This window comes from Salvelinus fontinalis, unplaced genomic scaffold, assembly GCF_029448725.1.
Source record: "Salvelinus fontinalis isolate EN_2023a unplaced genomic scaffold, ASM2944872v1 scaffold_0238, whole genome shotgun sequence".
NCBI classification, from domain to species: domain Eukaryota; kingdom Metazoa; phylum Chordata; class Actinopteri; order Salmoniformes; family Salmonidae; genus Salvelinus; species Salvelinus fontinalis.
The window spans coordinates 233015-244987 of NW_026600447.1; the positions used below are offsets into that span (position 1 = coordinate 233015).

The following is an 11973-nucleotide window of genomic DNA, read 5'->3' on the forward strand; positions in this document are numbered from 1 at the left end:
CATAACAACAACATAACATCAACACAACATCAACATAACAACATCAACATAACACAACATCAACATAACAACAACAACAATAACAACATAACATCAACATAACATCATCAACACAACATCAACATAACATCAACAACATAACATCAACATAACATCATCAACACAACATCAACATAACAACAACAACATAACATCATCAACACAACATCAACATAACATCATCAACATAACATCAACAACACAACATCAACATAACAACATAACATCATCACAACATCAACATAACATCATCAACACAACATCAACATAACAACATCAACATAACAACAACATAACATCAACAACACAACATCAACATAACAACAACAACACAACATCAACAACACAACATCAACATAACAACAACAACATAACATCATCAACACAACAACATAACATCAACAACATAACATCATCAACACAACATCAACATAACATCAACAACATAACATCAACATAACATCAACATAACAACAACATAACATCAACAACATAACATCAACATAACAACAACATAACAACAACAACATAACATCAACAACATAACATCAACATAACAACAACATAACATCAACAACATAACACAACATCAACATAACAACAACATAACATCAACAACAACATCAACATAAACATAACATCAACAACAACATCAACATAAACATAATAACAACAATGTAACAACAACAACATCAACATAACATCAACAACATAACAACAACAACATAACAACATCAACATAACAACATCAACATAACAACATCAACAACATAACAACAACAACTCCATAACATCAACAACAACATGGATGGATGGATGGCAAAGGTGCTGAAGAGTTAGGGAGGAGCGTCCTCCCCTGCCTGCCTCATAAGCACGGCTGATGACGGATGCAACGCCATGAGACCAGACCCATCACAAAACACACATTGACCCCTACAGCTGGGGCAGAGACAATGCAACAACGCCATGAGACCAGACCCATCACAAAACACACATTGACCCCTACAGCTGGGGCAGAGACAATGCAACAACGCCATGAGACCAGACCCATCACAAAACACACATTGACCCCTACAGCTGGGGCAGAGACAATGCAACAACGCCATGAGACCAGACCCATCACAAAACACACATTGACCCCTACAGCTGGGGCAGAGACAATGCAACAATGCCACGAGACCAGACCCTGCACAAAACACACATTGACCCCTACAGCTGGGGCAGAGACAATGTAACAACACCATGAGACCAGACCCATCACAAAACACACATTGACCCCTACAGCTGGGGCAGAGACAATCTAACAACACCATGAGACCAGACCCATCACAAAACACACATTGACCCCTACAGCTGGGGCAGAGACAATCTAACAACACCATGAGACCAGACCCTGCACAAAACACACATTGACCCCTACAGCTGGGGCAGAGACAATGTAACAATGCCTATAAGTTACAGATGCATGGATCATAATGTTAAAGTCAGGACAGACAAGTCTAGGAACACACCTCATATGCTAGTATCCAAACACAACCAACCCTCCTCCCCAAACCATTCTCCCTACCCCCAACACCTCCCCTCGGCCCACCCACACTCCCCCAGCGGTGGGATATGAGACGGACAGGTTTCCCTGGTCCCTCCTGGTCCCTCCTCTTACCATTGTCCAGTAAGTAAAAGACTGGACTGCAGTGGTTGGCTCTCAGACTGCCCACGGGCTCAGGCATGGAACGAGGTACATAGTGAAGGGAGCTTGGGTAGGGACCTGGAAGAGATCCAACACAACACACAAGAGACAAAACAAAACAAAAATGGGAGCATTGAGACAGAGAGACGAGCTGGTACATTGATGAGAGTTGATTATGAAGATACCAATACAAACTTGTGTGATAAGGTAAGACTACAGTGCAACACAAAAAAACAGCCTCTGTAACAAAAAACTACTACTGCTACTATCATTACGTAGACAACTACTAACACCAGTCAACATCACAAACCCTCAAAACTAAACGATATGGTGTAATTGAAGATACAGGTACAGTAACACCTGTTGTTAGCATTTATACTAGGAATTTCTTCACAGCAGGTAGTCCAGTCCACACTCTGGTCAAAACCAAACAGCACCACCTTTAAACCGAGTGTTCTTCGAAAAGGTATCGATTCCAGACGTGGGTAACTAACTTTATGTACTTTCTTACTTTACTGTTGCTCTCTCACCTTTCCAAACTCAATCTCACATTCTCTCGACTCCTCGTGAAATAGTACGGCGACTAAATTCGTTTTCAAACTTGGTGTGTAAGTGTGGTGTAAATATTGATCCCAGCCGCTCTCTCATTATAGGAGATAACAGCAGACACATCCAGCCCAGGTAGGTGACTTCTGCACAGGGAGCTCCGGGACGCCCCCAGCACATCTCCTCTCTTCTCTTGGAGTCTCGCCTCTAAATTTATCCTGCTTGCTCAGAGACACTCTCTGACATTTCAGCTTATTTGCCCAACCTCACGACTCGCCCCAGACTACATAACAGGGCAGGTACTACCATCAGCAGCAGCATCGACTACAACGGCCAGGAGAGCAGAAACCCAGACAACACAACAAAAACAATACAAATGTAAACAAACAACAACGTAAGAAAAGGGAGGAAGGAACGGAGGAATATGAGCAGGCCCAATTACAGGGCTTAACGGAAAAAAAGTGGATGAGTCCCGGTGTGGAGCGGTGAGACGGCAGGAGGAGGGAGGAGACCTCTTTATTGACATGGCAGAGAGGGGAGAGAGTTGATGGTGGATGCTGAACAAGATCTGGGTTCCATCTCTTCTATCCGACCTCTGATATCCCCCATGTTCTACCTTTCACATTCCACCTCGTTTTCTCCCTACATACATGTGGCATTCTTCACACACTTCATCATTTATTTTCTCTGTCCCTTTGTAGTATGACAGTGGAGCTATATCATATTCTCTCCCTCTCTCTCTCCATCTCTGCATTTAATAGAAGAGATGGGACCAGATAATAGATAGGACAACCCTGACCTATTCCACATAACTACGCACATTACATACCACCAACACGGGCACTTTAGAGAGAATAACCTTGGTCCGATGTGCTTCATTTATTCTCAGGAGAATTGTAGATAAATGGCTGGGTCAGGCAGAGTGGGAGTCATGACAGGTACAGCAGGTCTAATATCCTATAGACTGGGGAGATACTGGACAGGGACAGCAGGGTTGATACCCTATAGACTGGGGAGATACTAGACAGGGACAGCAGGGTTGATACCCTATAGACTGGGGAGACAGGGACAGCAGGTTTAATACCATATAGACTGGGGAGATACTGGACAGGGACAGCAGGGTTGATACCCTATAGACTGGGGAGATACTAGACAGGGACAGCAGGGTTGATACCCTATAGACTGGGGAGATACTAGACAGGGACAGCAGGGTTAATTCCCTATAGACTGGGGAGACAGGGACAGCAGGGTTAATACCCTATAGACTGGGGAGACAGGGACAGCAGGTTTAATACCCTATAGACTGGGGAGATACTAGACAGGGACAGCAGGGTTAATACCCTATAGACTGGGGAGATACTAGATAGGGACAGCAGGGTTAATATCCTATAGACTGGGGAGAAACTAGACAGGGACAGCAGGGTTGATACCCTATAGACTGGGGAGATACTAGACAGGGACAGCAGGGTTAATACCCTATAGACTGGGGAGATACTGGACAGGGACAGCAGGGTTAATATCCTATAGACTGGGGAGAAACTAGACAGGGACAGCAGGGTTAATACCCTATAGACTGGGGAGACACTAGACAGGGACAGCAGGGTTAATACCCTATAGACTGGGGAGATACTAGCCAGGAACAACAGGTTTAATACCCTATAGACTGGGGAGATACTAGACAGGGACAGCAGGGTTAATACCCTATAGACTGGGGAGATACTGGACAGGGACAGCAGGGTTAATACCCTATAGACTGGGGAGATACTAGACAGGGACAGCAGGGTTAATACCCTATAGACTGGGGAGATACTAGATAGGGACAGCAGGGTTAATACCCTATAGACTGGGGAGATACTGGACAGGGACAGCAGGGTTAATACCCTATAGACTGGGGAGATACTGGACAGGGACAGCAGGGTTAATACCCTATAGACTGGGGAGATACTGGACAGGGACAGCAGGGTTAATATCCTATAGACTGGGGAGATACTAGACAGGGACAGCAGGGTTAATACCCTATTGACTGGGGAGATACTAGACAGGGACAGCAGGGTTAATACCCTATAGACTGGGGAGATACTGGACAGGGACAGCAGGGTTAATACCCTATAGACTGGGGAGATACTGGACAGGGACAGCAGGGTTAATATCCTATAGACTGGGGAGATACTAGACAGGGACAGCAGGGTTAATACCCTATAGACTGGGGAGACACTAGACAGGGACAGCAGGGTTAATACCCTATAGACTGGGGAGATACTAGCCAGGAACAACAGGTTTAATACCCTATAGACTGGGGAGATACTGGACAGGGACAGCAGGGTTAATACCCTATAGACTGGGGAGATACTGGACAGGGACAGCAGGGTTAATACCCTATAGACTGGGGAGATACTAGACAGGGACAGCAGGGTTAATACCCTATAGACTGGGGAGATACTAGATAGGGACAGCAGGGTTAATACCCTATAGACTGGGGAGATACTGGACAGGGACAGCAGGGTTAATACCCTATAGACTGGGGAGATACTAGACAGGGACAGCAGGGTTGATACCCTATAGACTGGGGAGATACTAGACAGGGACAGCAGGGTTAATACCCTATAGACTGGGGAGATACTAGACAGGGACAGCAGGGTTAATACCCTATAGACTGGGGAGATACTAGACAGGGACAGCAGGGTTAATACCCTATAGACTGGGGAGATACTAGACAGGGACAGCAGGTTTAATATCTTATAGACTGGGGAGATTCTCTCTCTCTCCCTCTCTCCCTCTCTCCCTCTCTCCCTCCCTCCCTCCCTCCCTCCTTTTCCAGTGTGAAAAAGACAAATATCAAACACCTTTCCCCAGCTCCTTTTCATTCCAGCTGGGTTCACTTTGAGCAGGAGAAGACGGAGGGAAGGGAGTGATGAAGAAAGGGAGAGAAGACGGGCAGTGGGAGAAAGAATATATCTCTCTCCTGGTCTCAAATAGACACACACTAGCTGACTGTCTAGCTCCGACTGACCGACACATCCATCTAGCATCCCGGCAGTACACTGCTTTCACTCTCTCCCCTTTCTCTCTCTCTCCCTCTCTCTCCCTCTCTTTCTCTCTAAATTGTCCTCTGATACAGTACACATCTCCTATAATGATACAAAAATGCATTCAGAGTTGCTATAAAACATGAGAAACACACACAGCTTCTAACAATCCTCAACAACCACAGCAATGAGACAGCATTTATGTTTCCTATATAGAGCTAACACTTTGAGACTCCTACTAGGTGATGTGTCAATAGAGTTACCATTCACTTAATGTCACAGTGATACCCTAGTGACAGGTACAGTGTCCATACCTCAGGGACAGGTACATTGTCCGTACCTCAGCGACAGGTACAGCGTCCGTACCTCACTGACAGGTACAGTGACCATACCTCAGTGACAGGTACAGTGACCATACCTCAGTGACAGGTACAATGTCCATATCCCAGGGACAGGTACAGTGTCCATATCCCAGGGACAGGTACAGTGTCCATATCCCAGGGACAGGTACAGTGTCCACACCCCAGGGACAGACACAGTGTCCATACCCCCGTGACAGGTACAGTGTCCATACCCCAGGGACAGGTACAGTGTCCATATCCCAGGGATAAGTACAGTGTTTATACCCCCGTGACAGGTACAGTGTCCATACCCCAGGGACAGATACAGTGTCCATACCCCAGCGACAGGTACAGTTCATACCCCAGCGACAGACACAGTGTCCACACCCCAGCGACAGACACAGTGTCCATACCCCAGCGACAGACACAGTGTCCACACCCCAGCGACAGACACAGTGTCCACACCCCAGGGACAAGTACAGTGTCTATACCCCAGCGACAGACACAGTGTCCACACCCCAGCGACAGACACAGTGTCCACACCCCAGCGACAGACACAGTGTCCACACCCCAGCGACAGACACAGTGTCCACACCCCAGCGACAGACACAGTGTCCACACCCCAGCGACAGACACAGTGTCCACACCCCAGCGACAGACACAGTGTCCACACCCCAGCGACAGACACAGTGTCCACACCCCAGCGACAGACACAGTGTCCACACCCCAGCGACAGACACAGTGTCCATACCCCAGGGACAGACACAGTGTCCACACCCCAGCGACAGGTGCAGTATCCATACTTCCGAAACAGACCTGCATCCCAGCAGGAACTTCAGCACTGATCAGATATGACAGTCCTGTGAAGGGAGCTGGGGAGTGTGAGTGATGTGTGTGTGTGATGTGTTGGGGGGGGGGGGGGGGGGGTTACTATTCTCGTGGGAAACAAAAGTCCTCCCAAGGATAGTAAAACAAGAAACATTTGAACAAGAGTGGACAGTTAGCATGTCCCCACAAGGAAAAAGGCAAATTTAGGCTTAGGGGTTAGAAGTAGTGTTAGAATTAGGGTTAGGGGTCAGTGAAAATAGGATTGTGAATGTGTGTGTGTGTGTGTGTGTGTGCAGGGACACCCAGGTGTGAGTGAGTGAGTAAGGCATTACCTGAGGTGGGCGACTTGCTTCTCTCCATGTCCATGGCCACCTGGTTGTCGGACAGTTCCGTTAGGCCTGTCACAGCCAATCAGATTCCAAGAGGAAGAGGAGGAGGAAGTGGGATAGAGACTCTTTAGTCATGGTCATATAAAGAAAGCATGGTGATTTAACAGACAATCGTCAGTGTTGTAACAGTGTCTGTTGCCATGGTGATACAACAGTCAGTTGTCAGTGCTCTAACAGTGTATGCTGCCATGGTGATACTACAGACAGTTGTCAGTGCTGTAACAGTGTCTGTTGCCATGGTAATAGAACACTCAGTTTTCAGTGCTGTAACAGTGTATGTTGCCATGGTGATGCAACAGGCAGTTGTCAGTGCTGTAACAGTGTCTGTTGCCATGGTAATAGAACAATCAGTTGTCAGTGCTGTAACAGTGTCTGTTGCCACAGTGATTCAACATACAGTTGTCAGTGCTGTAACCGTCTCTGTTGTCATGGTGATACAACATATAGTTGTCAGTAGCGTACCAGTGTCAGTTGCCATGGTGATACAACATGCAGTTGTCAGTAGCATAACGGTGTCTGTTGCCATGGTGATGCAACAGGCAGTTGTCAGTAGCATAACAGTGTCTGTTGCCTTTCTGAGGATGACAACTCTGATCCTGAAGCAACACACACGATTCAGGAAGTTTCATCCATACATGATGATCGTATATTCACTTCCCACTGGGGGAAAAAACTGGTCGAGTCCACATTGTTTCCATGTCATTTCAACCACCAAGATCTATGTGATGATGGTGAATCCATGTTGAAAACGAATTGGATTTGTAAATGTAAATGGCATTGTCTTTTTTTCAAACAACTTTTCTAACCCTAAACCCAATGACATGCTGAACAGTATTGTCGAGTCCACATTGAATTCACATTAGTTGACAACTCAATCCAAATGTAAATCCAAACTAGAAGATGAACTGACGTCTGTGCCCAGATGGTTGTCCTGTTGTCATCTCACGTTTCTCTACTTATAATTGTCTAAAGACTTTCTGGAAATTGAGGATCGCTATAGCCAGAGGGTTATAATGAATAATATGTGAATCCATGTTGAAGCTCGGGATCAGCTTAGCACACCATCATCATGCATGGCAACAAACACCACAGGAAATGAGGCCTGCACTTCAGAGTTTAAATCGCCTCAGAGCCTTGTGGTTAGAGCTTCCTCCCTGAGATTGGAAGGTTGGAAGTTCGATTCCCAGCCAAGTCATATCAAAGACTGTATAAATGAGACCCGATGTGTCTTTGCTTGGCCCTCAGCATTAAGGAGATAGATTTGGGGTAAGCCTTTGCATCCTGTGCAAGGGATGTTGTACAGGAGGCCACCTCGCTCTACAGGAAGTGGCCTCGCGCTACAGGAAGTGGCCTCGCGCTACAGGAAGAGGCCTCGCGCTACAGGAAGCTACCTCGAGCTACAGGAAGCTACCTCGCGCTACAGGAAGATACCTCGCGCTACAGGAAGCTACCTCGCGCTACAGGAAGCTACCTCGCGCTACAGGAAGCTACCTCGCGCTACAGGAAGATACCTCGCGCTACAGGAAGCTACCTCGCGCTACAGAAAGCCGCCTAACGCTACAGGAAGCTACCTCAAGGTAGGGCGTCATTGTAAATAAGAATTTGTTCTTAACTGACTTGCCTAGTTAAATAAAGGTTAAATAAAAAATAAATGTATACTTTTGGTACATACTTTTTAGTATATTTTAGCAATAACATTTTCTTTTGACAATTAAGTATATTTAAAACCAAATACTTTTTAAACTTTTACTCAAGTAAATCTTTTACTGGGTGATTTTCACTTTTACTTGAGTAATGTTCTATTAAGGTATCTTTACTTTTACTCAAATAATAAGATTGTTGTTTTTTTTCGACCACTGGGGGTTGGAACCGAAATCATTTTCCAATCGTTTCGTTCTAAACAGAACCATCTGAATTTGAATGTAATGCCAATTCAGATGGTTAAAATACATGCAGTGCAAGCCTCATTCAAATAGACAAACACAAATAATAAAGACGGAACAAAGACCTCGTCGCAGAGTGATGAAGTTTGTCTTAAATCTAGTCATGTAGTAAAATCAGAAAACTCATGTGAAATCTAAACTTTTAGTGTTTTAGTTAATTAACTTAATTATTTACAGTCTACCAGTAGCATTAGACCAGGGTCCTTGAATTATGATCAATGTGGCGTTTCATAAATAAATCATCATCATTTCCCTAGTGTGTTGTATTTCATATTTCAAAGTACATTGTTATAAGTGAGTAACTTTGCTGGGTCAAAACTCAGCTGAGAAGTTTTAATTAATCCATTACTTTGATCAACTGCAGTGGAAACATAAATAAAAGGTTTCAGTTGACGTAATTAATCAATTATTTTTTATTATAATATTATATATCTCATAAAGAGGTCAATAATGATCAAAATATTGACTTAGCTATAAAAAGGTGTACATAGTATTTATAATACAATGTTTGAATGTCTTTGTCATGATTTGAATTTCAAATCACTCATTTCTTTGTGCTGCATTTGCAATGTACACTGTGGCTTTGGCTTTTTGACATTTAGTCATTTCATAAACGAGATACAATTTTCTAACGGGACCTTGGCAAAAGGACCTACTATATTGAGATAACTGGACTATTTGTGATTTAAAATGACACAGGTTCCGATAAAGCCATGGCATTTAATTCGATAATGGCAGCACTGACACTGGGATATGTTTTTAACTATTGGGGAGCTGTTCCAGAGCTGTTTCAGTAAAAATCTACGTCATTCCAATCATCTCTCTAGTACGCCCCCTTGCCGTTATCCTCTTGCCCCCTTAATTCCTTGTCCCCTTAGTCCCTTCTTCCCTTGTCCCCTTGTCTCCCTCCCCAGTCTCCTTGTCTCCTTGCCTTGAGGATGACCTGACTTACTCTGATAGGACGTGCGGTTCCTTTTCTTTGAATGTGAATAAAAATGAGACAGGCTGCGCATGCAAAAGTCTTTAGGCAGGCTCACATGCCCATACCAGCAGCCATAGACACCAAGAACGAGGGAGGGAGGAGGAGGAGGAAGAGGAGAGAGAAGAACACAAAGGCCCAGAGTGAAAAAGAAAGTGAAGGCAAGCAGCAACCCAGTTAGTGTATAGTGGAGACACCCAGGCTCTAAACCCAAAAGATCAACTCAGAACAGCAAGGGAAAAACTCTGATTGGCTGGACCTGGCTCCCAAGTGGGTGGGTCTATGCCCTCCCAGGCCCACCCATGGCTGCACCGCTGCCCAGTCATGTGAAATACATAGGGCCTAATGAATGTATTGCTATTGACTGATGTCTTTATATGAACTGTAAGTCAGTAGTTGAAAGTGTTGCATATTGCTTTTATATTTTTCTTCAGTATAGATTCAACCTCGGGTCGATTTGCAAGTTGGCTGCTTTGAAAAATCTCAAATATAAAATTTGTTTGGATTTGTTTAACACTTTTTTGGTTACTACAAGATTCCATATGTGTTATTTAATAGTTTTGATGTCTATTTTCTACAATGTTGAAAATTGTAGAAAATAAAAAAATTAACTGAATGAGTAGGTGTGCAAACTATTGACTGATACTGTATACCTCTCCATAATGCGTGTGAATACTTTGGAAACGGTTTCCAAATAAAAAATATTTGCTGCTGTTTTTACAGTCTTATTTCCCCCCTAAAAAAAAAGTTGGGCCAAATTCGGCCGGCGGCCAACAGTTTGGGGATCCCTGGTCTACGATATGCTAAGAGATGCTTCGGTAGGTCTTATCTAAGAGTAGTGCTCAAGCAAACGTGACTGAAAGAACCACAACAAGCACATGACGCCACCGTGACGCCACCGTGGAATGCAGCCGGTCACATGCACCTCGTGTGGTTGTTTGTGAATGGTGGTGTGTTTCGTTTTGTTTATGTATTGTAGGGAGACGGAGAGGTTAGGAGAAGATACAAAGGTTAGGAGAAGAGACAGAGGTTAGGAGATGAGACAGAGAGGTTAGGAGATGAGACAGAGAGGTTTGGAGAAGAGACAGAGAGGTTAGGAGAAGAGACAGAGAGGTTAGGAGAAGAGACAGAGAGATTAGGAGAAGAGACAGAGACGTTAGGAGAAGAGACAGAGAGGTTAGGAGATGAGACAGAGAGATTAGGAGAAGAGACAGAGAGGTTAGGAGAAGAGACAGAGACGTTAGGAAAAGAGACAGAGCGGTTAGGAGAAGAGACAGAGGTTAGGAGAAGAGACAGAGTGGTTAGGAGAAGAGACAGAGTGGTTAGGAGAAGAGACAGAGAGGTTAGGAGAAGAGACAGAGAGGTTAGGAGAAGAGACAGAGAGGTTAGGAGAAGAGACAGAGAGGTTAGGAGAAGAGACAGAGAGGTTAGGAGAAGAGACAGAGAGGTTAGGAGAAGAGACAGAGAGATTAGGAGAAGAGACAGAGACGTTAGGAGAAGAGACAGAGAGGTTAGGAGATGAGACAGAGACATTAGGAGAAGAGACAGAGAGGTTAGGAGAAGAGACAGAGAGGTTAGGAGAAGAGACAGAGGTTAGGAGAAGAGACAGAGAGATTAGGAGAAGAGACAGAGAGGTTAGGAGAAGAGACAGAGAGGTTAGGAGAAGAGACAGAGACGTTAGGAGAAGAGACAGAGAGGTTAGGAGAAGATACAGAGAGGTTAGGAGAAGAGACAGAGAGGTTAGGAGAAGAGACAGAGAGGTTAGGAGAAGAGACAGAGAGGTTAGGAGAAGAGACAGAGAGGTTAGGAGATGAGACAGAGAGGTTAGGAGAAGAGACAGAGAGGTTAGGAGAAGAGACAGAGAGGTTAGGAGATGAGACAGAGAAGTTAGGAGAAGAGACAGAGAGGTTAGGAGAAGAGACAGAGGTTAGGAGAAGAAAACAGAGAGGTTAGGAGAAGAGACAGAGAGGTTAGGAGAAGATACAGAGAGGTTAGGAGAAGATACAGAGAGGTTAGGAGAAGAGACAGAGACGTTAGGAGAAGAGACAGAGAGGTTAGGAGAAGAGACAGAGAGGTTAGGAGATGAGACAGAGAGGTTAGGAGAAGAGACAGAGAGGTTAGGAGATGAGACAGAGAGGTTAGGAGAAGAGACAGAGCGGCTAGGAGAAGAGACAGAGAGGTTAGGAGAAGAGACA

General features: G+C 44.9%; 1 protein-coding gene across 1 annotated transcript in view; it reads right to left on the bottom strand.

The window, feature by feature from the left end:
* LOC129844833 (syntaxin-binding protein 5-like) overlaps window positions 1–9908 on the bottom strand; it is a 52713-nt gene extending 42805 nt beyond the window's left edge. Inside the window, exons 1-3 of the mRNA XM_055912984.1 lie at window positions 9752–9908; window positions 6800–6865; window positions 1700–1804 (exon numbers count right to left, since the gene is read on the bottom strand). Coding sequence (XP_055768959.1) covers window positions 1700–1804; window positions 6800–6865; window positions 9752–9812 — 232 coding nt within the window. The 5' untranslated portion in view covers window positions 9813–9908. The remainder of the gene's footprint in view (window positions 1–1699; window positions 1805–6799; window positions 6866–9751) is intronic.
* Between the last annotated feature and the right edge of the window lie 2065 nt (window positions 9909–11973).